Source organism: Monopterus albus, unplaced genomic scaffold (genome assembly GCF_001952655.1).
Source record: "Monopterus albus unplaced genomic scaffold, M_albus_1.0 scaffold155.1, whole genome shotgun sequence".
NCBI classification, from domain to species: Eukaryota; Metazoa; Chordata; class Actinopteri; order Synbranchiformes; family Synbranchidae; genus Monopterus; species Monopterus albus.
Window position 1 is genome coordinate 713,912 of NW_018128035.1, and position 25,621 is coordinate 739,532.

Sequence of the window (25,621 nt, forward strand, 5' to 3'; positions counted from 1 at the left end):
CATCTTCTCAGGATCCTTTCTCTTGCCCTGCACACCTGGAGAACAGATACAGGAAACAAAGGAGGGAAAGAAGAGAGGAGGTTAGACTACCTGAACTCACACCTCACCAGGGGTCCATCCCAATTCCCTTATTTAATAGTTACTCGCTCAACTCTGTAAGCCGTTCCAGTCCACCATCTATTAAAATAAGGGTTGCTTCTCATGTCTCTTGCGTTTTTCACATTTCCTGTTCGTGCAAGTCAAATGGCTGTACAAAGTTTTAGTTTTCCGGCATTTGACGGCATTTTCTGGATCTTGGATTCAGATGAGAAGATCAATACCAGTCTGTTGCATCTTCTTCCCACCCAGCTCCATAAATCGGAGGTTTTCTGGCTTTACTGTGGTCCGATTCATGGAGGGATCAGGAGAGACTGGGCCCCCCAACATGTGAAAGACCCCACGCCCCTACACTGGAGCCCTAGTCCATCTTTGTGGCCATTTCACATCTTATTGTATTTTCCCATTGTGTTTTGATTCTGTTAGCAGTTGTTTTTAATTATTTTGTTTTGGTTCTTTGTGGTCGTTCATTTCCGTTATTTTGCATCCCTTTTTTAGTTGCTTTGCGCCTCTTTGTAGCGATTCTGGTCTGTGTTGTTTTACTTAATTTTTACCTGATTGTCTTTTTTTGTAAACGCCTTTGTGTACCTTTGCAGTCATCTGATTAGCTTTCCAACAAGAAATGTTAACATTTCATACAGAGGCTCTGGTCCGGGGCCCAACCATCAGTAATCCATCTACGATCAGCTTGTTGGGGCCACAGATCTGCCTGTGAAGACAAGCTCAGGGGAAAGTCGTCCCATGCTTTGCTGATTCTCTGGCTTCTGACGGAACTGATCACGAAAAATAGGAAATATTACAAAGTTTACAATATATACAATTTTAACTTCCTGGATTGCAACAAAATATTAGAGCCACTGTTAAGAAAAATAAATCTGACATTTCAAAAATAAAATGAAAATATTTTGTGAAAAAGGAAACTTGTAACTTAAGATAATCCACAGCCTTCATTCGATGCCAAAACCTTTTACACTTCAACATTTCACACCTTTTCTCAAAATATTAGTTTCTGTATTCTGATTTGACTTTTTACCCAGATATTTCAATTTTCTTCTCTAAATTTCTACAAGCTTCCTAATAGTCATCTTCACAGTCACTGCACTGTAGAAAACCGACATAGAAAACAGAGGGACACACTGTCCTACAGTTTACTAACTGGTCCTACAAATTATGACAAACTCCAGTTTTTAAGTCCATGTCCTTGTTTATATAAAACCAAAGCTACAAATCAACAAACAGACCAGTGATGAGACAAGTTCGAATCCTCCAAACAGCTTTGATATAAACAAACAGCAACATCCAGACAGGAATCAGAATCAGAATCGAGGATGAAGAAGTTGAACAAATCCTGTGAGAAAAACAAATCCTGTTGGATCTGAGAAGATTAGAACTGTTCCAGCCAACTGAGATCCTTCAGGATTTGTTTAACAAATGTCTTCATGCAATCTTACAGGGTTTGTTTAACCAGCCAGCAGGTGGCGCTGCAGATGCTCAGCTGAAGTCTGTGGCAATGAGAAACAAAGACCAGAAACTGAAGTGTTGGTTCATAAAACCAAAAACAATTAGTACAGTTAGGTACACATTTAAAAAGCTGGAACAGTGAACAGAAACATCTGAGAACTTGAGTTCCTTACTTTCTCATTTTAAATTACATTTGGAAAAACAAAGCTATTTAAATTTTAATGTGAAGCACATGGAGCCCAGTGCGACTCTTAAAAAAGAAAACAAGTAGTTCTCCAGTTGTGCTCCAGTCACTGATTTCTTTTCTTCTTAAAATCTCCATATACACAGATTCTAACAGTGAAATAAATGCTTCAAGAACCTTTGTTCTTAACTTTAACAAAGAACACCAAGTACAAAATGTACACAAGAACAACACTTCCGCCAAGGGATCAAAGTAAAAAAATCACAGGAGATCAATCGGGTACACAGATCAAGCTTAACAAAAATGTTTTTATAGCTTCCATATTCTGGACAGTTTTGAGCGTAGTGCCACATTCACACAGCCCATGACCAAAGCGCTCGGTTTCAGTCTGGAGTCTGTCCACTTCTTTTTATGCATGTGAAACTTCCCTTGAATTAAGATTAATTGCACAAAATAAACAATCATTATTTATCAAAATATCTTCAAAGCCTAGAAAAAGGTCTCTTTGCTTGAGGAGCCAACAAAGCTACATCCGCGCTCATCTCTCCCACCACCGTTGCTGGCATTGCGCCTCTGGTGTGGAATCCCGGCTCATGGTTATGGCACCCTTAGCTTGGTCTGTATGAACAGATAGTGCCGGATCTCAGTGTAAAAACAACTAGAGCTTCAGGGGTGGGGGGCTGGGAGGTGAGGTGGGAGTTCTGCCTCTCAATAAGACGCATTCAGGGCATCTGTCAGTTGATGGTCTTCCACAGCAGGGGGTGGGGGATGGTTTCCTGTAGCCAGTGATGTTATAGACGAGGGGGCATTGGCTGAAACCTGGTTTCTCAGCTTTTCAGAGTCTTTGCTGCTCTGATCTCCCTTGTCGTGTGTTCCTGGCCTGGCTGTACTGGATCTTGTCCCCACGTCTGTAGGCCTCCTCTTCGACATGATGAAGCTGCTCGAGTTTCACTGTAAACCAGGGCTTGTTGTTGTATGTGCAGAAGGTCTTGGTGGACACACACACACATCCTCACAAAGCTGATGTATGATGCCACAGTGAGTTCATCAAGGTCCGTGGATGCAGCCTCAGATTCAGTCCAGTCTGTGTAGTCAGAGCAGGCCTGGAGCTCTGGCTGCTCGCTCCATCTCTTCACTGTTCTGACCACTGGCCTCACAGCTTTAAGCTTCTGTCTAATGATCACATTGTCTCTAGAAAACAACGTCTATCCCAAAGATCCTCAACTTAAAAGCTTGTGATAATGTTTTTTTGTGAGAAAACAAAAAAGTTGTCACCTTGAGGTAAAGAGATTTTTAATGGCAGCTCATTCTCTTGGGACAGCAATGTTCTTTTTTGAGTGTTGAGAGACTTAATTTGTCTCATCTCATTTTCTATACCGCTTAGTCCCAAACGGGGTCGCGGGCAGACTGGAGCCAATCCCAGCCGGCATCGAACGAAAGGCGGTGTCCACCCTGGACAGGTCGCCTGGTCCATGGCAGGGCCAACACGCAGACAAACAACCACACACGCACAAACACACACACACACTCCTACGGGCAATTTAAAGTCTCCCATCAACCTAAGCTGCATGTCTTTGGACTGTGGGAGGAAGCTGGAGCACCCGGAGGGAACCCACACAGGCACAGGGAGAACATGGAGACTCCACACAGAAAGGTCGGAACCTTCTCGCTGTGAGGCGACGGCGCTACCCATATACCTCATTTGTTAAAATAAAAAACGTTCACAGCCTGAAGCTATTTATTCCTTTGTCATGTGAAATCAACTGACGTTTCGGGGTCATTTAGCCTTTTGATTTAGGGTTACACTGGTCGTGGACAGGAGACCTGCGACATACGCCAACGGCCGGACTCGATCCGCTGACGTGCACATACCGTGCCTGTGCACACGGAGCACACTGCGCTTTTGGCGTTTCCCTGGTAAAGAATAAAAACAAAAGGTTGTTTCCTGGATATATTAAAATAATGGTCCAATTACAGCTTTTTCCGTTTGTGCTCAAACAGATAAAATGTTGTATTGTAATAATAATAATTCCTCTGGAAAACATTCATTTACTTGAAAAAAAAAAGAAAAGTTTCTTGTTTTAATTTTTATTTTCTCAGGACATTTTTCATTATCTTAAGTAAAATATCTGTCATCCTGAGATAATGAGATTAACTCTTGCAAAAGGCAAATTATTTAAACAGTTATGCCCGAGATAACTGATTAATGATCAAGATAACAATAAAATAATCATTCCCACCATGACCTCTGAGCTTCCATAGGACACCTCCCTTCTGACAACAAATAGACAAGATGCTAAAATCTGATTTGGCTGCAGTTGTTGAACCCAACAGTCTCACGACCACTTTGATAAACCGGATCAATACGTCTAACTGAAGAGAAATCAGAAGCTTCGACCACCGGGACACAACAGGAACCAACACCCTCGACTCCCACATTAAATACACCCACTGAAATATATCATTCACTTCTGATTCTGAGGATAATATAAACAGCAAACTATTAAAGCTCTTTTTGGAATCTGGGAGAAAAACAGCTGTTTGGCTTTGGCCTTAGTGTCGCTCTGGCGACATGCACGCCTCTGTGCACAGCACTTTTCCTCTGGTGAAGCTGACCAGCATGGGCCCAGGCGTTAACCTGGGATAAGAACAGCCACAGTAAAATGGGTTTTGTTTTTATGTGTCGTGAGAAAAAAATCTCATTAGCATTAATTATGTTTGTATGGAGCCACCGTTTAAAACGTTTAGTTTGATCCTGTAACAGGAAAAGTGATTTACAATCTGAAGACTGCCCATTTTGTTTGTATTAGTTAGCCAGTCGTTTGCGTAAACTAAAATAAGTGCCAAAGGGACATTGAGGTTTTTCTTATTGTTCTCTATGACTCGCAATAATGTTCGACCATCATCAGTGCGATTCAGGAGACAGAAGAGCCCCAGGTTAGCAGCAGCAGTTAGCCGCAGAGGAATCGACTCCAGGGGAAGACCTGGGTCTCACTGCCCCTCGAAAACGTCCGGCTACCGCTGAAAGATTGAAATCATCTAACAAATAATAAATTGTTCAACTAGTTGTTGTGACTGTCAGCCATGAGTAATGTCTGCAGGCTTCGTGACAAGGTGCCAGCCTCTCCGACTTGGAGAAGCCTGACAGACAAAATGCAGGGCAAACAACGTCCTCACATCACCTCTGCTAATGCAGTGAGAAGCGAGGGCTGGAGGTGATGTGCTGTGGGGGTCATGTCCTTGTGTTTCGGAGAGAGAACGGGCCTGACTGCCGTTCAACACCTATTGTGACCTAGAGACCAAAGGAACATAAACATTCTTCCCAAAGCGAAACAGCAGCAGAACCGCCAGGAAGCGGCTCGAATGACAAACAGGCAACCGTGACTTCCAGCCACCCACCCCGAGTCTGACCCACTAACCAGTCTGTGTGGTCCCAGAGCCGCTCAGTCTCTGAGCAGCTGCACAGACTCCAGACTGTACAGAGCTCCCGCTGCTCTGGGAGACTGTAAGCTCTACACCAACATGACCCTATGGCTTCTGTACAGGTGAGAGGAAAAGGCACCAAACACACGGAGGCCACCTGCAGCCAGACGTTTTCACTGTGCAGCAGCTGATCAGGAACGACTGGACTCCAATGGATCCAGCAGAGCCGATCAGCTCATCCTGTCATCTCATTCATCCTCTGCTTTGTAAAATGTTTGTTCTGACTAAAGTGTCCACTGATCGGCTACAGCCGACTCAACTGTGACCGACAACGAACGCCTCCTGTCACTGATGTTTGATTTCTTTTTGAGATTTTCTGTCAGCTCAGACCCTTTTTCAAACAGTGTTTTCTACAAATTCATTATGTCCTTTTGGTTCTGGAGTCACCAGGTCACACGACAACCGAGGCCAGATTCAAAGAGCCTGTGCTTTCTGTAAGCCCTTCTCATTTGCTTGAATAGGGGTGTGTTATGTAGTGGGCACCAGCATCACAAAGGCTCTGCAGAAAAGTTCCATTTGGTTCAATGTGACATCACCTGACAAGGTCGCGTCGACCAATCATGGACATGCAAGTACACATTCCTGCAGGATTAGTTTGTGATGGCCGTTAGATCTTCACCAAACACAAAGCAGCTGTCACTGTGATTACACCAAGGCTCACTGCTTCGCCACAGGACTCAAGTGAATGAGCCATAAACACTGCTCTCTCGTGTTAAAGGCTGTTTCACTTCAGTACTCAGATGAAGCAGTGAGCCTGCTTAAAGTGCCTTAGATTTAGTGTTACTTATCTACTTTATATTTCATTTGTATTTTGTGTCATTCATGTGGACAGCAAAGTAAGGTAGAGGGAAACACGTTTCCTAACTGTGCATATGACAAATCAACACTTTGACCCTTGACCTTCACTTCTACCAACACCTGTGCGGCTACATCTCCGTCAGATCCAAATGCCTGCGGCCCTGTGCGTCTGCTCTCAGGCTGCTTCTTCTGGTACCTTGCACTTATCCAGATAAAGGGAGACAACAGCTTCTGAATACCAAAGGTTGTTGAGCTCTGACACTGTGAAACCACAGGATCTCCACCATGAATTTAAAAAGCGTCCAGATCCTGTATGACTTTTCTGATGTTCTACATGAAACCGAGCTGAAACAACTGCTCTGCTGACAGAAAACGGATTTCCAGCTGTGTCGGTATTAATAGGTTTTGTCGACTGAAGAAAGATGTGAAGACACTGGAAACCTGAGAAGGACATTTTGTCAACTGAACAATGAAAATAATTGACAGGAAATGTGGAGGTGCGACTGTCCTGCTGTAGGTCACAGTGTTTTCTCTGGAGACTGCACAGTGAAAACCCTCGATCTGCAGATCCTCCTCCGGCGGTAACAATAATCAGCGTTCAACACATCATCCCTGGTCAGCATAAGGCCTTTTCTCTGTTCGTTAGTAATGTGAAGAGTTTTAAGGCAGCAAGGGCAACAGACAGGCCGGTGGTCAGGGTCTCTGAGACGCTGCTGCTGCTCCTCCTCCTCCTCCTCCTGCTGCTGCTGCTGCACTGTGAGCTGTTAGTCTGTGTCATAGACGGCGGGGGGAGGAGACACGTCACCTCCCTGAGCTCTGAGGAGGAGGAAAAGTTAGTAATTGGGGGGGGAACCAAAGTTCACCTGTAAAAGGGGAACAACCCCACCGTGACATCACGCACTGGTTTGCTGAAGAGCGTTTTTGTAGCTCAACTCTGGCCACCGCCGTATTGGCAACACTTCATTCCACGTGCTATGGCTAATCCAGAAATGGGCAAAGAGGCAGAGCGTGAGCAGAACTGAGACGGGCTGAATGAAGCTATCTGTCCCGCCTGTCACTCAAAGCAGCCACACCCTTAATTAACCCATAACTATTAGTCCCATTAGAGTTTAAATGGATGAGTTATATAAAATTTCACCCCCATACAGTGTTAGTGGAAGGGGAAATTAGCTAGAGACCAAAACCGGTTTTTGTACTAGGCTGTAAACATGTTTATTTCTGCTGTAAAGTTGGGCATTTTAATGGGAATCTACGGGGACCGACTCCCGTTTGAAGCCAGCCTCTAGTGGCTGCTCGAGGAACAGCAGCTTTTGGCACTTCTGCATTGGTTTCACTTCTCAGCCTCGTTCAAACCAGTGTTTAGAAGAGCTGTCCTCCTCCCTCATCTCCTCCTCCTGAGGGATGGAGCAAGTTCAGAGTTCAGCTGGAAAGCAGCAAAATGAGGAGTCTGCCTCTGCATCACAGACCAAATGTTAGTTTTCAGCTCTAAGGAGGACACTGGATCCTCAGGTCATCCTCTGTGAGGGGGGCTGCTCTTTTATGTCCAGGAGACTGTGATGGAGGGCAGAGGCCGAGCTGAAAGAACTAACCTAAAGAAAAGAAAGCACCTCCTCTTGGCCTCTGAGCCTTCACGTGTTGTCAGATTTCAGGAAGAGGTTTGCACAAGGTAAACAGGTCAGGGTCAAGGGAGGGTAGGTCTAGATGTCAGCAGGCGGTGAATAAGGTTGGACAAGGTTCAGAGGAAGTCTGAAAGAAAGTCTGTCTCCTTTGTGAGATGAGGAAGGGGTCAGGAGGTCAAAAGGTCATGACATCTGAGGGTGGAGGTCTAATATTGAGCCAGAAGAGTTCAGGCAGGTCAGCAAGTCCTGAAGCCCAGAGGAAGTCAGAGGGTCAAAAGTAAAAGAGGAGGCTGGGGGGCAAGTAGAGGTCAGCATCAGGCCAGGGGGAGATTCCGAGAGGGTGGGGCAGAGGTCAGAGAGTCAGGTGGTCTGGAGGAGGTGAGGAGTCTGACAGGAGATCAAAGAAAAACAAAGCAGGACAGTCTGCGTCAACCCGGGAGATTATGCCAGGTGAAGGTTAAGGGAAGCACAGGGTGTACCGCTCGTTAGGTACCCGGAGTGAAAACAACTTCAGAAGTTGTCGAGGAGGTCAGGGGGTAGGAAGGAGGGTGGAGGGGGGCACAGGTCAAGGGAGGTGAGGAGAAGCTGGACTCAGGAGGCTATCAGAGGGCAAGACACCTTTGCAGATAGCAGCTGAGAGAGAGTGAGCAGCAGCAGCAGATAAGTCAGGGTTTGACCTCTGACCCTGCCAACAGCAAACAGGAAGTAAGCACCGGGACACACCACATAGAGAGAGAAAGAGAGAAATAGAGCATGTCACTTCACGAGCACTGACTTTGGCTGAAACGCCTCCATCTGAGCGTCTCTTTCTGTCACTGGCAACGTTGACGATGCTGAGGAAGACCTCAGGGATGAAGAGCTGACACCGGGCGCTTTGGGGAGACTGTACATGTAGACAGCACAAATCACGAGCCCCGCCCCCATCATGAAGAGCAGGTCCACATGGAATGCAAACAGGTAGATGGATGTCACCGTGGAGACAATGATAGAGAAGGAGGTGGCAAAGCCCTTCAGGATGTTGTCAGCGTACTTCACCACCACGGCCACCAGCAGCCCGCCAAAGGCCTGGTTGAAGATGACACACCACACCATGCCAGTGTAACCAAACAGGAAGCCACGCTCAGCGATGGCAGGGCCATCGTTCCACCACATTCCCAGCAGGCCGAGCACTGTGCCGAAGATCCCCAGTTGCACGTTCCTCATCCAGACAGAGGCCGAGCTCCCCTTCAGGATCTTCTCAAAGTAAACACCAGCAAATCCTGATGACAGGCAGCTGATCACTACAGCAATCAGACCCACCGTGTAGTTCTGATTGGCGCTGTTGGCCACTGACGCCTCCTTGTTCCCCTCCTGTTGCACCTACAGAGGAAACAACCAATCAGCAGAGGCAGGGTCAATGGACTGCTGCAGTGATGATGCAGTTTTGTAGGCAACCCGGACGTTAGTGTCGCCCTGGTTTCCTCGACAAAAAGACAAGGAGATTTTTCCACAGGCTTTTGGATTATTGCAGAAAATGAGCTCTGTGACAAACAACGCTGTATGACACATGGATGTTTTGTTCAGCAAAACAGGTGAAAACCACTGTTATGATGTTTGAAGCCTGAATACGACCGGCAGCAGTAAAAAGCTACTGTGAGGCTACAAACGAACTGCACCACAGTCCCATGACCTCAACGTAATCTGATTTCTAGCGCTTACCTCTTCTACAGACTCCTTTCCTCTCGCTAGTGGCTGTGTCACTTAGACTAGTGCAGGAGTTTAAACACAACGAGGCTGGTGAGTAGGGTTTCGGACTCCAAAAACATCATGGTGTATAATATTACAGCTATTTTATCAGCTGTCTCACTGTAAAGGTAGCCTACTCTGTTACAAGGAGGAGTCCTGCACTGAAGATGTTCTCCAGACCTCCTGACTCTCAGAACCTCCTCCTCCACTTGTAAAACTTCAGCAGCCAGTGTCCTCGGGTCCCAAGCGAGTAGAAAGTGTAATTAAAAGGAAAGGTGAAGTATCACAGTGGTAAACTAGCCTCTGTCCCAACCTTTGTTGAGTGCTCTAGGCATCCAATTCTACATTTGCGTATATTTACAAAATGCAACTACGTTGGTCAGTGATGCCACTGAAAGCCCTTCCTTTGCACTTTTGTCAGTTAAATAAATGCTCAATCACAGATTTTAGTTTTTACTGAATTTTGAAAAATGTCCCAACTTTTCTGGAAATAGGGTTTGAAGTTTAGAATTCCATCAAACAACTGAGAATCAAAATTGGGTGACTAGAGAGACAGGACAGGTGAGCTGCAGGTGACACAACATACCTGTACGACGGCAACACCGATGAACAGCAGCAGCAGAGAAAACCACTGAACTTTGGACAAAGACTTCCTCAGCATCAACACACTGAACAGAGCTGTGGTGAGGATCTTCAACTGATAGGTCACCTGAGGAGGAAGAGGAGTGTTCCACACTTTATTAGGACTTAGACCCTAACCCTGTGCCAAACTGAGGCAGTCCAACCCAGCAGTCCTGCAGTAAATCCCTCATGAAGGTGATGATGTTTAGACTGGGTCACAGAGCTGCTGGTTCTCATGTGTGGTCACTGTTCAGCTGTGCTGTGTTACACTGACAGCTGGTTCTGGTGGTTAGCCTCACTGACGTGAATGGGGTAGACTAAATAACACAATCATTTGTCAGAATAAGTAACAGATGTACAAGTAGGGCTCATCGTCTGAAGAGCAGCCACAGGGTCAGGACATTGGTGCTGTAGTTTGGTAGCTGTAGAACTGCACACTGACCTGGAAGGTGGCGGCCGGCAGGTTGGAGATGGCCACGTACTGCAGGTTGTTCTGCAGAGTGTAGATGAGTGAGGGAACTGCCAGTTTCAGAGTGTCTTTGTACTGAAACACAATGGAGTCGAGCAGCAAGAACGCCGTCTCCTTCACATTGACTGCAGGGACAACACAGACACACAGTGGTGATGTTGTGTGCGAATGAGCCGGGACACATTCTGTCCACAGTCACTTCAGGAAAAGTCTGGATTATTTGCTCCTGAATGTCTGAGCCACAGCTGGAGGAAGAGCTGCTTTAAATCCAAACACTCACTTCTTCCACCAGCACTGTGAAGGTTTCAGAGTGTGTTCAATTATGACATGAACTATTATAACGTATGTGTGGTACTAGCTTGGGCACATTGTGTCTTGTATCAGCTGTGCTCACTGCACAGGTCCACTGGTTTCTGCTGGCATCTGTATATGAGGATAATTCTACCAGCTGGAATTATTTATTTGTCAGGAAGCATGTTTTGTAGCAGATGTAGCTAACCACTAACTTCCATCTGCAGTACCTGAGCAGGTAAATACATGGATAAAAACACATTCATTCAGTACCCCCAGCACATGCACACACTCCCTGTCTCCCCTCCAAGCTGTGGCTTTCTCCCAGTCAGATACAAAATGAAGGAGCCACTGTTTTCTTCCAAAGCTTCTTGTACAGATGCTACAGTGTCCGTGAGCGTTGAGCCCGGCGCTCTGTACGGCACATGGTCATACACAGAGGCAATTCAAAGCACTTAACGCAATGCACACAGATAAAATGAAGTTCAACACACTGTGTTCAGGTAGTAGATCACAGTAATGACAATGTTGTGGTTTCCTGTCAAGGATTTCTACAGGGACCTGATTGGCTCTAAAGCTGTTTTCTGGCCTGAGACTACATCACAGTCCGACACAATAACATCAGTGTATAAAGACACACTGCTTGATGCCTCAACACCGAGTCCATCCATCATCTATACACTTATTCCTGAATAGGGTCACGGAGGGCTGGAGCCAATCCCAGCTGACACTGGGCGAGAAGCGGGGTCCATCCTGGACAGGTTGCCAGTCTGTCACAGGGCTGACATGTAGACAAACAATCACACACACTCCTACTGGCTATTTAGAGTCTCCAGTCAACCTAAGCTGCGTGTCTTTGGACTGTGGGATGAAGCTGGAGTACCCAGAGAGACTCCACACAGAAAGGCCCTGGGTCGGCACCGGAACCTTCTTGCTGTGAGGCAAAAGCAATGACCTCTGCGTCACCACGCCGTCCCTGAACACTAAGTACAATTCAAATGTCTGTTGCATTCTGGGAGCTGTAGTCGACTTCTCGCTGTCAGTGACACCCCATGTATGTTTACTGTGTGTGATGCACTCACCTCTCTTCTGCAGCAGGATGATGAGCAGACACGTCAGGACCTTCAGGACCTCCGCCATGACGACAGCTGACGTTGTGAAGAAGCGGTCGCCTGGCAACGTGCGGACATATCGGATGCTGAGGATGAGCGATGCATTCTGGACCACCAGCACAGCCAGACTGATGTACTTCAACCTCCTGTTGACTGCAGGAAACGGCAAACACACACATCAAACCTCCAAGCTGACACAATACGAGTCACGGCTAACACAACATACATTCATGTTCAAGGGTCTGAAAGGATGAGTTTTTGTTAGTTTCCACCATTCCCATCCAGAGATGTCTTCTTTTTTTTAACAAACACCTCAGACACCTTGTCCTGTGCAGCGAGGAGCCGGGGGAGCAGTGTGACCAGAGCAGAGACCATGGTGTTGTTCTCAGCCTGTTGGAAACAAGACGCCTCCCATGTTTCCCTGAGGAGGAAACCTGCCCCCCAGTGCAGCGGTGAGGCTCACTGGGCGGGTCTAATAGCTGGTGGACAACAGTGGAGGTCTACAGCACAGAGCGATAAGCAGGACTAGGGTCTGGACTCACACACATTACGATGAGGACACCACGTGCACTGGTGCTGCTGGTCTCTGGACGGGGTTGGTGGGGATTCAAACAAACAGAGAAAATCACTCCTGATCAAAATTCATCTCCTGATCAAATACTCTTTAGTTAGCTTTTCATGTGGTCTGACTGTCTCTGCTGTCCTCACAGGACTTGTTGTCCAAAAACATATTCTGGTTGATCAGTTTGCATTAGTATTTCTGTCCACATTTCATTCCTGTTGATCCAGTTCCACTGCTTTAACTGGCAGTTAATTCCTTAACTCACCTGTTGGCTTCTGTAATGGCATTTTTAAGTATATGCATTTATATTGTTGATATACATATTAAAGTATAGTCTGCTAATGATTGTGGTAACTAACTGTGGTAACCTTTCACACATTGGACAAGTGAACTTTGTTCTCTGCTGAATCACTGAATGCCTAAAGTATCTTTGTTTGCTGGATGAAGCAACTGTAACGTCCACAGGCCTTGAAAGTATCTCGTGTGAACCTCTCAGTGTTGTGCCAATTAGAAACTCTTTGAACACAGAAGCACAATTGTTCTCAGTGAACCCTCCTTTTGTGTGACGTTATCTTCTGTCTTACATTGAAGTGGTTCCTGTTTATCCTTGGAGTCTCTGTAACAAGCATCCTGGTGTGTGTTGTAGACAACTCCTTTCTGTAGAAACCTGAAGACGTCTCCATTCTCAAATCTCTTTATTTCTCACTCACTGCTGGTTGTTCATTACTATCAAGGAAATTCAGTTTTTTCCTTAACAGCTTCACATCACTACAAGAGTATAATCATTGCAAACATGTCACCCTTTTGTTTTTATTGTCATGCCACAGGGAGCAGCCTGATGTGGTCACACCTGGAATGTGGACAAACCTTCAGACACAAAAACCAGAAAGGTGCGTGCGCTAGTAGAATAAAGGTGTGTTGCCGTAAATGTACAGGTGTGCCCAGGCTATTAAACAAGGTGTGACTGTTCTTGTAAATTTGTCTCTGTGAGGAGATTTACACCTTGGCAGAGAGGACATGTTGTCCAGGCCTCAAAGAGCTGCTTGAGGGATCAGACCTGGTTGTAGAGTTCAGGTTACTGACCACAGACTTTACCTGGACAAACCGGTTTCTACACCTACAATCATACTGGTTATTACTTAGCATTAGCTGTCGAGGTTCGGCCTCTGTACAGTACAGCAACAGCACTACCTGCCACTAGCGGTTAGCTGCTACCGACTAGTTTTACACTGAAGTTAGAGAAGAGAGCCTGTACATCAGGTTCCAGCTCAGCATGCTAACGCTTCCATTGCCTTAGTTTAAGTTAAAACGACGGCACTGGCTTTACTTAAGCACCTGACATGACGTCGGACACTGTGGACACTAGTTGATTATCCCCATTATGCCCGCTAAGTTTGGTTGGCTGGGTTAGCCGCTAGTTAGCTAACGTTAGCCTCCGCTGACACAAACCAAGACATTGTCTTTATTGATTTACAGTTTTCTACAGAAAATAATTAAAATACGTTGAAAGTCTTTTTCAGCCCTTTCATCAAGCAGTTCTGGACATGTTGGGGCAGTGTGAAGCTCCTGGCTCTCTCTCCCCGGCTGCACTTACCATCACTCTGCCCTAGGCTCGCTGCCTTCTGCTCCGCCGCCTGGCTGTGGCTGCCTCCGGCCATACTGCGCTCCGTGTGCCCGTCGTCCGGACGAGCCCCCAACCAGCAGGCTACCTGGCTAACGCTCTGCTGTTCTCGCAGCTATCCTCGGCTCACAGTTCAGACGCAGCCGGAGCACGACCTCCGGTTAGATACCCGTTAACGTGTGAGGCTGCGTGTCAGTCAAACTGACGTTACACCGCCGCAGGGGTACGAAGACGGCGGAGGAAGCACCGGGACCGTCGGACTGAAAAGCATCCTGGAAACACTGCGGTGGAGCTGAGGTGTCCAGGAAGTGAAGGAGCGATAGGAGCCACGGTCTGACAGGAGGTGTCACTCTGAGGGAAAAAGCTTGCCCGCTCTAAATAAACGTGTCACACTACTGCAGTACACCAAGCAGTTATAAAACAAAAAAGTACTACCCGCTCCTACTCTGTGCCTGTTGCCACTACGACCCGACCCCGTATAAACTGAGGATAATGGAATGGAAAAAATGTATTGCCATTTGAATAAAGAAGAAAAAACTCAATAGATCATATTGTGTATTATTAAAGAGCCCATGGCACTTTTCCTCATTTTTTGACTTATCTACAATGTTATGAAGATGAATGATCCTCTTAGACGTGACCTAAAGCTCAAAAAATGAGCTGTTCGCATGTTCTAGTATTTCTATGCAGAAGCAACTCGGTTTATACACGTCTCGCAAACTCTCATTGACAAGAATTTTTTTTTCTAACAAAATAAAGTCTTACGTGATAGTTTAAGGATTTCATTGAATGCTAGTAATCATCAGGCCGTTGCACGTTCATGTGAGCTTGCCTGAGATACACAAGTGCCCCCACCATACTGGCAAAATCTTATATTGCCTTGTTTCTTATGTATGTTTTCAATAAAGCTTATTTTTGAAAGAGCCTGAGGTTACTGCATGTCTGGGAATGTTCTTGTACTGGGACTGGCTGTTTTCCCTGGCCAGGTCCGACCTACAAGCATCTGGCCTGTGAAGCCTCAGCGGTGGTTAATGATCAGCTCATCAACGCTGGATTCCCCCAAAGTTGTTTTGACTGCTTGAGGCCAGGTGTGTCGGGCACACGAGGAATTTGACTCTGGTACATCGGATCTCAATGTGCATGTACTTATCCCTATGCAAGGGGCAAGTAAACAGTAAACCAGCATAAGATTGTGTAAGATAACAAAATAAGCAGTATAGACAGGAAGTAAACAATGCAGACAGACAAAGGAATGTTCATTGTGAAACTCATTGTTTTTAAACGTGTTTAAAAACACACATTGCGTGTTAATGCCTTGTTTCTGTAACGTTAGAGAGACTTGTTGTAAGGCTGGAGAAGTTACTATGTCTGCATTATGCCAGTTAAATTATGGGGTTTCTTAACTACCCGCTTTGTTTAGAGTGTTACACATCTCTTTTCTATACTGCTGTTTACCAAACTATGGAGGAGACATTCAAATCAGTTAATGCTGTTGTGGTTCATTGTGCTGTCCACTTGTGACACAACACCAGCAGCAGGAGTTGTGCGCATTCATGAACTTTCCTCTCATTTTTAGGAAGAGGCTCTCTGGTGTTATCATTCTGAAATAATAACAGACTATTTGGACTTATGATGGGTGCCAAGCTAATCTAGAATTACCCAAGATTCAACATTGGATGGCTGGAAACGAGCAAAATGAGCAGCCATGGGCACTTTAATGTGAATCTGCAAAATAAAGGAACTAATTTAATTTAATTTATTTGTTTATATAGCACTTTACAACACCCAAGGGTGCTCAAAGTGCTTCACAACAAAACACTGAGCCTCGGGGAACACTCAAGGAAAGAGGGGCTATTGTAGAGGTAGAGTTGTTGATCACAACTGAAAAGGTCCCATTGGACTAAACTGCATAAACTGAAGTGTAAACTGTGACAATGAGCTCTGATATAAATAGACAGAGTGAGACCTCCTTATCTTCATCTTCTCTGATCCTACTTCCGTGATCTCCTTCAGGTCGAATAGGGATGAATTCTATTGGCTGGTGGGTGAGTTGCGCCCACCTGTCACCTGCTGGTTAAGCCTGAATCAAGGAGGACAGTCTCAGAAAGGTTTTTAACTCAGTCTTTTGTAGCTAATATTAGCATGTTAACATTAGCAAGCTGTGGAAAACATTGAACATTTGACAGCTGATGTGCTGATGAAGATGCACAAAGTTTCAACAAGCAACGTTATTTTTTTTTTTTTTGCAGGTTTCAATGTTGTGAAAAGCCTGAACAGCCTTATCAATGTTTGAAAGCCACTATCAAATTTGTGTTTGTTTTTAATTGCAATAAAATGCAGATTTACAGTTTTACCCGCCCACACACACATAGTCCACCTCACACCAGGTCTAGGTCCAAAACCACTACACTTGTCAAAGCTGGACTAAGGCTCTGCAGTTTAGAGCCAAATCTCTACATTTTAAAACCTTTAATTCAGTGAAGTGAGTTTGTTGGTTCATGGTTATGGGTTTAATTTACAATTCTAATGCTTTTTGAGGTACAACAATAGGATTTCTTCATATTTCCACAGTCGGCTACATTTGGATCAGTGAGATGAAGCTTAATGTATTAATTTCTTCATTTTATACACTAAAGCAGCTGATTTCAAAGCCTAGGATCTTTCCTTTTGTGTAGTTAAACACATTTCAGCTCTGCCTTCAATAACAATTTGGGCTAAATAACAACATCTAAGTGATTTGGGAGGAAACTCTCTGTTGAGGTTTTATGGAGCAAATGATTAATCATGAGAATAACTGATGGTTTAAGTAATAATAATAACAACAACAACGGGAGGAAGTCCCCTACATCCAGTTGATTCTGAGATCCTGTTTTTGTGGATGAACACAAATTAAACCAGAGAAGTGAGTCACAAACACAACAGAGTCCAGACACCATGTAACAAAGCAACAAAAAATTTTATTCGGATGTCGGATCTTTAAATTCTTTTGATCCATAGATTCCTATTTAATGTAAATAAACAGAAACAAGTGTGCGAGGAGCCACTTCCATCATTCTGTTCCAGAAAATACACAAGTATTTACAGTGACGTCAGAAACAGGCCTGACCTACTGAGGAAACTCGGACGTCTGACGTTTAAACCCAGAGATCAAACTGAACTCTGACAAAATAATAAATATCTTTGTTCTAACATTAAATTAAGACTCAGCCTTTAACCTCAAACTCAACAGTTAGAAGTAAATGTGACCTTGGAGCTGAGAACCTGAACAGAGGTCAGACTGCTCTTTACTGGACACTGAGGCTTTACTTTTCACGCCCTTCCTTTCCAAAGAACTTCCTGGAAATGTTCACAGTAACTTGGGTGAGTATAATAACTTTGTAATTCTCAGGATGTTTCCTTGGACGTAAGGAAAGTGGAGAAAGTGACGTTGGCAGGTGGCTGACCAGCTGGATGAAACAAGAGGTCAGGAGAGTTGAAGCAGAGTCTGGATCCAGCTGAGGAAAAATTACTGTAAAAAAGTAAAACCAGTCTAATCAGTGACTGGTGAAGCTTCCTGACAAGTGGCGTCTGCACAGGAGCAAGGCGACACATGGACAGGATCATAACCAACACCCAGACTTTGTGTCTCATATGTAAAAATGTGTCTTTCACTTGCGTTTATCACATAAATCTTTTGCGGATGATGGCGTTATTTCGTTCATTCCTCAACTGAGAGAAATAACAGAAACTGTTCTCAATCAATTCTAATGTATTTATGCCATGTTGTTGTTTTGTTTTTAAAACAAAGTCACCTGGTTCCAGTTTCTCACTGGGAGGATTTACTGTGAATTAGTCACAAGCAATTTTCACCACTTCTCACTTTTAATTAGCCGAGTGATTCACAGCTGTGAATGCCCGTGTTATGTCATATCATGTGATCTCACTGTCACAGCTGTCCTTTGTCTCTACCTGGTGAAATTCTACATGCCAACTTTTCTGGGAGCATCTTCCAGCCTGACAGCTCTGCACACACCTGGAACTGAAGAACAGGACCAGCTAACACTTTCTCCATTTTTCTAACTGGCGACCAGCAGCAGAAAAGTACTGGCAACATTTCCAGACAATCATCAAGATTACGGTAAAGGAGCCCTAAAATAAAGTCAATTACTGGACCGGCAAACTGAAGCACACCCCGAGTTCTTTGAAAAAAGAAAACATACACCTCGTGATGGCAGCCTGCATCTTCAAAAATAAATAGTTTGCTCAATAAATAACCCAACATGTCAGAAATCAGACATGGCTGCCAAAGCCACTGTGTTCAGTAGGACACAAACAGGGAACAGCGGCTGCACAGTTACAGCTTCATCAGGTGTGAGATTCATGTTGTCCCTTTAAACACGTTACCTTTGTTGGTGCATTCGAGGAGCTTTCAGAGTCGGCAGCCTCGGATGCACAAACCATGATATAAAAACAAAACCGCAAGCTGTGGATTCACTGTGACGAGTTTTCTGTCCCTGGGGGCTGGTGTCGCCGCCCTGCTGGTTCAGTCCTACACAGCCTGACTGGAAGAAGATGTGCAAAAACAAAACACAACAGTCCGAGTGGTGAGGATGTGACGTTGAGCCTCATGAGTCCAGAGACCTGAGCACTTATGGTTGTGTTTACTGTGAGTCTAGAGCCCTGTGTGTTCAGGGTTGTGCAGTTAAAGGGAATGGCAGGGCAGGGAGCTGTGGTCCTCCTGCAGGTCCCCCCCCTCCTCCTCCTCCTCCTCCCCTCCCTTCATCCAGGGGTGAGACAGGATCTCTTCCAGGGTTGGACGCTCCTCCGGACGGTAAGACAGGCACCAGCGAATCAGGGACTGGCATTCTAGGAAGAGCAGTGCAGATCCGAGGTGAGTGGAGTTTGATTACATGGTTTTCATATGTACAGTGGTGGGCGGGGCCTGTGCTCACCTTTAGAGATCCGCCTGGTGAAGATGGGCGCAGCCCCAATGATGTCCTGGTCACGCTCAAATGGGATGTCGCCGCAAACCATGTCAAAGAGCAGAACCCCCAGAGACCAGACAGTGAGAGAGACAGCTTCATAGGACTGAGACAGAATCCACTCAGGAGGACTGTAGACCCGGGTACCTGAGGACAGAGGATGCAAGGAGACAGGCAAGGGAAGGAGAGTTATCAAACTGGAATGGTTAAAGTCTACAGCTGCAGCTAGCACTTATCCTCTTAATCACTTGATCTGCTACCCTACCCCAGTTGTCAAGCTTTATAAGAGCAACCTAACAGATCAATTGTCATTGACAAGGCCCCGCGGCGCCCCCAGACCAGGAGAGAGGAAAGAGTTAATGACTGTGTGCTGTACCTTCGAACTCGCTGTATGGCGCGTCTTTGAGCGGTGCTCCTGACCCAAAGTCAGTAATCTTGACTTCGAGTGTCCTGGTGTCGACCACAATGTTCTCATCTTTAATGTCTCTGTGCACGACACTGTGAGCATGTACGAACTGCAGCGCCTCCAAGATCTGTCGGAAAAACCTAGATGAAGCACACGGAGCTTTAATGTGCTGCACAGGACAGAATAAAGTCCAGTAGATAAGAGTAGAAGAGAGGAGAGTAGAACCTGAGTGCAAGGCGTTCCGACAGCGCTCCTCGCTCTGTGATGAAGTCAAACAGGTCCTGACACTGTGGAGGCCGCTCCAGCACCAGCAGGAAGCCCCGGCCTTCCACCTCGAACCAGTCCAGCATGGAGATGACCCCCTTGTGACCCCCGACCTCTGAAAGCCGCTGCAGCAGAACAATCTCCATGGGCACAGGGCTGAGCTCGCCGGGCTGGGGGTCAGAGAGGAAGGTTAGACATCATCACCACTGTACTCTGTACTAATACTCCATTAATACTGTTTATTAGTCCATTAGTAGTACTGATACTCTAAACCCAGACCTTTGGACTGGTTCATGCAGTTAAATACTGATCACTAGCGTGATTACTGACCACAGCATTTCCACAGTGTTCACCAGGCAAATATTTATTTTGAGACATATAATATATTTCTATATTTATAAGTGCTTTAATTTTATCTTCCTTTTTCTTGTTGGCACATTTTTCTATTTTTTGTTCTCTCAGTCGTGTTCACTTGTTTCCAGATGACGTTATGTCTGAGCAACAGTCCAAAGCCCAAAGATTTAGTTTTAAAAAAATGAAAGGTGTTTTAGGATTTATGCATAAAAACTGTCACTGACTTATTTTCTGTTAATCAACTTACTGGCTAAAAATGTTGGACCTCTGTTTAAAAAGTCTCTGGTTTCTTAATGAGCTGCTAACGCTGACACACTTCAGGTTCACGCTGTGACTCAGACCTGTTATGGTCATGTGTCAGAAACTCCACTGGGTGTTATTTAGCCCAGAATCGCCATCTGTGGGTGTATTCCAGGTGTTTTTGTGGTGGTGGCGGTGGCGGTGGGGGGTGCACGGTGTTGTTTACAGAACCGTGATGTCACAGAGGACAGCCCCCACCCACAGCTGTGATACACGTGTCAGTCCAGCAGAGGGAGCGCTGACGTCAGGTCTGTTTACAGACCCAGGTGAGAATATTCATCCACATCCCTGATGTGTCACAGCTTTTCTTTCACAGTAGGCTGAATTGATGTGGGTTCAGACAGTCTGCCCAAAGATAACACCGTTTCACCCTAATCTCAACCAAGAATGAAAATAATTGTTGTGTCACTCACCAGTCGGGCCCACTGCTGAACTCGGTCACTGGAAATCTGTTTAATGGCGACCTGGACACACAAACCACACACACGGGAGAAAAACCTTTAGTCAGTGTCTGCTCAGTGCTGGTACAGTGATGACTGGGTTTGAATAGAAAACCATGAAGAAGACAGTGTCTGACCTGCAGTCCATCCGAGAGCCTGTGGCCAGAAAACACTGAGCCAAACCCGCCGCTGCCGAGCAGAGACCCACAGCGATACTGGCTGCAGAAGGGCTCCTCCACTGGGACAGAAAACACACCAGCTCACAACCATTTTATACACACACACACGGTAACAGGTCGAGGGTGCGGGTCATTTTGACGCTCTCTGCTTGTGAGACACAGACTATTTCCAAGACAAGTGTCTCCATGTGCCGATGAAGTCGGCAGCATGCGGCTAAAGGTAAACGACCGGGCCGCCTCCACCTGTTCCCAGAGACACCACCATGACCAAACGTTTGTTATGTTCCCCGGGACACCGGCTGACACAGCTGGCCGAGGAGCTCTGGGCTCGGGCAAAGACACGGGAACGGGTCGTGTCAGGCTCTGGGAAACTGCAAAAAGCAGGAAATCCTGCAAATACTAATCCCCAAAATGAGCCGATCCATCTCGACGAACAGCCAATTGTGTCAACAACTGTACTGTTGTGTTCTTGTGTCGCTTCCATTTAAAAGTTTCTGATTCATTATAAAAAGATTCAGATTCATAAAAGCCAGCAAACAAAACCAAAGTGCATTAAACCAGGGGACACGGGAATGTTGGTGACAACATGTTGTGTTGGCGCCCAAACAAACAAACATCAACACAAACTACACTGTGCTGTCGCCGAAGTCTGACGCTTTTCTCTCAGTTTCACGGAGACGATTAAAATAAGTGTCCATTTTATCGCGTCTGGAATAAACTGGGGTTTTCAGATGAAAATGGTTTGATCGTTTATATTTTGTATGAGCGGTTTAGCCACTGTTAAGACTAAACTGATAAACTGAAATGAAAACGGTGTCGCTAAACCTACCGACGGCTGTGACGTGTAAAAATCGTTATTTTTTGAATGGAATCCGGTTTAGCCAGTAGTAAACCGGTTCGTCGGTATGTGGAACTAATCTCTCCTCCACTGTTCACCTGCTTTATTTGGCACAAAGAAAGCCAGTTTTAGCGTCCTACCGTTCTTTCCTCTGACCTCCTTCTCCAGATGAATCTCCACTATGCTGTCCAGCATTTTCTGGAAGTTTTCAGTTAGCTGAAGCTGATAACATCCATCGTGACGTTGGTCGAATTCCTCCGTTAGTCCCGTTGAACCCTTTTCAATCTTAAAGCGACCGATGCTACCGGTTCTCCCCGCGTCCTTCCCGCTTTTAAAGTCCAATTCCAACAGATATCACAATGAAAGCTACTTCCTCCCGGTAGGGTCGTTTAAAAACATTCCATTACCGAGTATTTCAAATAATCTTATTAACTCCGGTCAACTCTGCTTCACCTTTATGTTTTTGTTCTGTATTTATGTGGCGCCTGACCACGCCCCCCACCTTACTGTCCAATCAGCACTGAGACGTGCTCAATGTTTTGAACCGTCCTGCCAATCACATTCAAATACCGCGAAAGGAATTCGTAGAATTCAGAGCAACGAGAAAATGAGCGCGCGCTGACGGGAATCAGAAACACACAAACCAACGGTTGTGGTACCTCTATCTTTGTGGGGACCAGCATTAACATATTACTTTTCCCTTGTAAGGTTTAGTGAGGTGGTGGTTGCAATACCAGGCTTGACCGGTACAATACTCCGGTTAGAGAGTCTCGAGTCATCACATTAACCATGACTCTTTATTTCTTGAGAGCAACAAACATAGGGTGAGGATATAATTCACAACATCCCTAGCTTGTCACCTTAAGCATAGACATCACAACTAAATGTTTAAACCCAACCCTGACTTAAACCCTAACCTAAACCTGTTTCTAATCTGAATCTGAATCTTCAAACTGCCCTGTGAGGACTCCCTCTTAATATTTCCCTGGCTCAAACTGTTGCCCCCAACACCACAGTGAAACACTGCTTCCTGAAAAGGGAGGCAAATTAAAGCTCTTCTGAAAAATGGATCCGGAGACAATAGGCCCCTGTGCACAGACACGTAAAAGGCCGCTATCCCTCTACACTGGAGCAGTGCTCATGTTTTCTCCATCCGCAGTCATTTTGTGTCTATTTGTAGCGGTTTTATGCCTTTGTTGTATTTTACTGACCCTTTGTGGTTGTTTAAGTCTCTCTGTGGTCATTCTTTGTCTTTTTGTTATTCTTTGTGTCTTTACAGAATATTTCTGACTCTGGTTGTTATGCATCATCTCTTTTTGGTCATTCTGCACCTTTTTGTACTCACTTTGTGTGTCTGTAGTATGTTTTTGTGCCTCTGTTGTTTTGAATCTGTGGTCACTCTGCATGTCTTTGTCGTCTTTTTCAAGATAAATGTCAACAGAGGCTCTGGAGGGGCCCTCTAAACGGGAGCAAGCTTCTCTGGTGTGAAGGGAGAAACAGGATGCTCTTCTAATAACTGAGCAGCTCGGTTTCCTCTTCCTCTCACACTCAATGTGTCATTACAAGAAGCTGACACATAGTCAAGACCAAGATGATAGCGTTCAGCAGAAGTGGACCATGTGTCACGTGGACGAGTATTCATTCACACCTGTCAAGCTTTTGTGAAATGGTACTAAAGGATTTAGCTGCATCGCAGGCATCAGGTGCACACAGTTGTATGCCACATTCATAATGTGTTGACTGTTAAAGTGAATACAGACCCAGTAGCAGTGACTTCACATACATCACAAACACTGTGAGGTTGGAAAAACACTGTTCAAGGCTAAATCAGACACAAACGCTAAAAGAAAAGAGAGAATAAAATAGAAACTACAGTGGAGGCTAAAGATAGAGCCATGTGCTGATACAGATCGCACGACAGACCACACACTGTACTGTGCTAATAACATGCTCCATTTGAACCCGTTATTATCAGAAATGTTATTCCTGGTGTTTGCTTTGTTGAATTTTTGCTTGTTGACCTGTTGCAGTGTTTGTATGTGTAGCTCACCTGCTGTGCTCCAAATAAAAGGCCAGGCTGTTGGAGCTTAGCATTTAGATTTGTACTATGTACCAACAGTTCACTCTCAGTTTTACCTGTAATGAAATGGTCTGGGTCTTCCCAGGAAACATCTCAGGACATTTGGACATTAAAGCATGCACCCATAAAATAAACACGCTGTTTCCACAACATCTCATCCAGTAGGATAATAATGTTCTGCTTTGATTGACGCTGTCAGTGAGTCACTAATCTATTATTATTCTTCTTCATTTATTTATTTACATACAATACATCATGCCGCGGCAGGTATGAGGGGGAAGAATGTTAGAAATCTTTATGCTGCCTTGCTACAAAACTATCTTCCTTTTTTAGAACAACAAGGATGTGAAGTAAACTTAATACTCTAATTTTTTCCTTTTTTGGTTTGTAAAATAAAAACTAGATCCCTATTTGTGTTTACAGCATGCACAGAGTTGTATATTTATTTAGGGTTTACTTAGGACACGTTTAGATGGATTACCAAGAAAACCACCTGAAGTTCTGAAGACTACCTTAAATGTTATTTTTAGAACTTGTTACGGATCTCTGCTATGTTTCTATTAAAAATATGTTGCCAAGTAAAACACTGGAGAAGCTTTGGACCTTCAGACACACCAGGGAGCCCTACCTCCTTCTGATGACATGTTCAAGTACAGTGGGACAGTCAGCGATGGCTCAAAAACACCAAACATTTCAGTTTAACTGAAGAACAGTTGGTTTCGTCTTTGTTTGTTTTGAAATGGTTAAACGCATTGGTCAGTTCAGTCATTCATTCATTAATTCATTCATTAATTAAAAAACTGTCAAAACTGTAGGTTAACTGGGCTTGTATATGGAATCAGCCTTCACACCACTTTCACTGTACACATCCTGTGAGTTAACACAAACTAAATCAGAACATACAAATTTTAACTGTATCAGTCTGTATCTAAAGACACTCTCTGGAAACACCCAGCATCATCTGTGATCCCACAGGGGAACCGGGTCCCACATTCTCCACAGCAGATCCAGGCTCCGTGGCTCTGGTCTCACTTTGTCTCCATTAGATACTTCGCAGGATCTGCAGGGATGATCACTGGTTTGATTCTAGTGAACTTTAGGTTTTTTTCATGGCTTTCCTTGTGTATTTAATTCATTGGCTGACACATACTCACTGCATTGTCTTAAATATATTTAGGTGACAAAAATGCTACAAATGTCTGTGCTATGACTCATGATTTCATGGCAGTGGTAGCTCAGAAACATCTGAGTTCACCACAGAGAAATGTCCCATTCTAGCTTGAATGTTATGTGCTAATTTAGCAGATGCAGGACATTCATGCAAAAGCTTTTCCCCACAAACTGTCAAGTGTTCCGTTAAAATATACTGACTACAAGTCAAAGTGTTAATAAAATGCAACATTCTACACCCAGTTTTGGTGTTGTACCCTTATTACCAAAAGGGCTTCACTTGCAAGTTCTGGGACCAGTGACTTTTTGAATTCTTCTTCCTCCCATCGTCATCATTTAAGACCAGTTGTTGTGTCATCCACAACCATCCATGATCTACACCACTTATCCCAAAGAGGGTTGTGGGGGTGGCAGGAGTCAATAGTGCCCGAGATGTAAAACCTTATTTGTCCTATTTTACCTCACTCCACCCTAATCTGCACCGCTTTAATTTTAGAACTGTGTAACCAATTTTTGTGGTCATGTTGTGTCCCTTTGCGCTTGTTTTCTGATCGATATGCCAACAAAAACTTTTCAAATAAGAAATG

General features: G+C 44.9%; 2 protein-coding genes across 4 annotated transcripts; both read right to left on the minus strand.

The window, feature by feature from the left end:
- Positions 1-6: 6 nt before the first annotated feature.
- slc35a2 (solute carrier family 35 member 2) lies at positions 7-14,489 on the minus strand. Of its 3 annotated transcripts, none has more exons than XM_020614988.1 (6): positions 14,016-14,489; positions 11,830-12,012; positions 10,430-10,581; positions 9,953-10,075; positions 8,417-9,000; positions 7-1,598 (listed from the first exon to the last, which is right to left on the minus strand). In XM_020614988.1, exons 1-6 carry the CDS (start codon positions 14,077-14,079, stop codon positions 1,544-1,546), a joined length of 1,161 nt encoding a protein of 386 aa, XP_020470644.1. In that variant the 5' UTR covers positions 14,080-14,489; the 3' UTR covers positions 7-1,543. The 3 variants fall into 3 exon arrangements, 2 of the variants coding, with proteins under 2 accessions (XP_020470644.1, XP_020470645.1); XR_002276131.1 differs by lacking the exon at positions 7-1,598 and adding an exon at positions 4,945-6,838 and having other exon boundaries at positions 6,909-9,000; positions 14,016-14,487; XM_020614989.1 differs by lacking the exon at positions 7-1,598 and adding an exon at positions 4,945-6,838.
- A 2,819-nt stretch (positions 14,490-17,308) lies between these two features.
- pim2 (Pim-2 proto-oncogene, serine/threonine kinase) lies at positions 17,309-22,293 on the minus strand. Its single transcript, XM_020615013.1, has 7 exons — positions 21,925-22,293; positions 20,905-21,005; positions 20,741-20,791; positions 19,635-19,843; positions 19,380-19,549; positions 18,974-19,150; positions 17,309-18,887 (listed from the first exon to the last, which is right to left on the minus strand). Exons 1-7 carry the CDS (start codon positions 21,977-21,979, stop codon positions 18,724-18,726), a joined length of 927 nt encoding a protein of 308 aa, XP_020470669.1. The 5' UTR covers positions 21,980-22,293; the 3' UTR covers positions 17,309-18,723.
- Between the last annotated feature and the right edge of the window lie 3,328 nt (positions 22,294-25,621).

Coding starts and splice junctions, on each gene's coding strand:
- slc35a2 (XM_020614988.1), bottom strand. CDS start 14,079: ATGGCCGGAGGCAGCCACAGCCAGGCGGCGGAGCAGAAGGCAGCGAGC. Junction 12,013..14,015: donor GAGCCTAGGGCAGAGTGATG/GTAAGTGCAGCC, acceptor CGTTTCCTGCAG/TCAACAGGAGGTTGAAGTAC. Junction 1,599..8,416: donor ATGGAGGCGTTTCAGCCAAA/GTCAGTGCTCGT, acceptor TCATTGCCACAG/ACTTCAGCTGAGCATCTGCA.
- pim2 (XM_020615013.1), bottom strand. CDS start 21,979: ATGCTGGACAGCATAGTGGAGATTCATCTGGAGAAGGAGGTCAGAGGA. Junction 19,550..19,634: donor TCGGAACGCCTTGCACTCAG/GTTCTACTCTCC, acceptor TGCTTCATCTAG/GTTTTTCCGACAGATCTTGG. Junction 19,151..19,379: donor GCCATACAGCGAGTTCGAAG/GTACAGCACACA, acceptor CTCTGTCCTCAG/GTACCCGGGTCTACAGTCCT.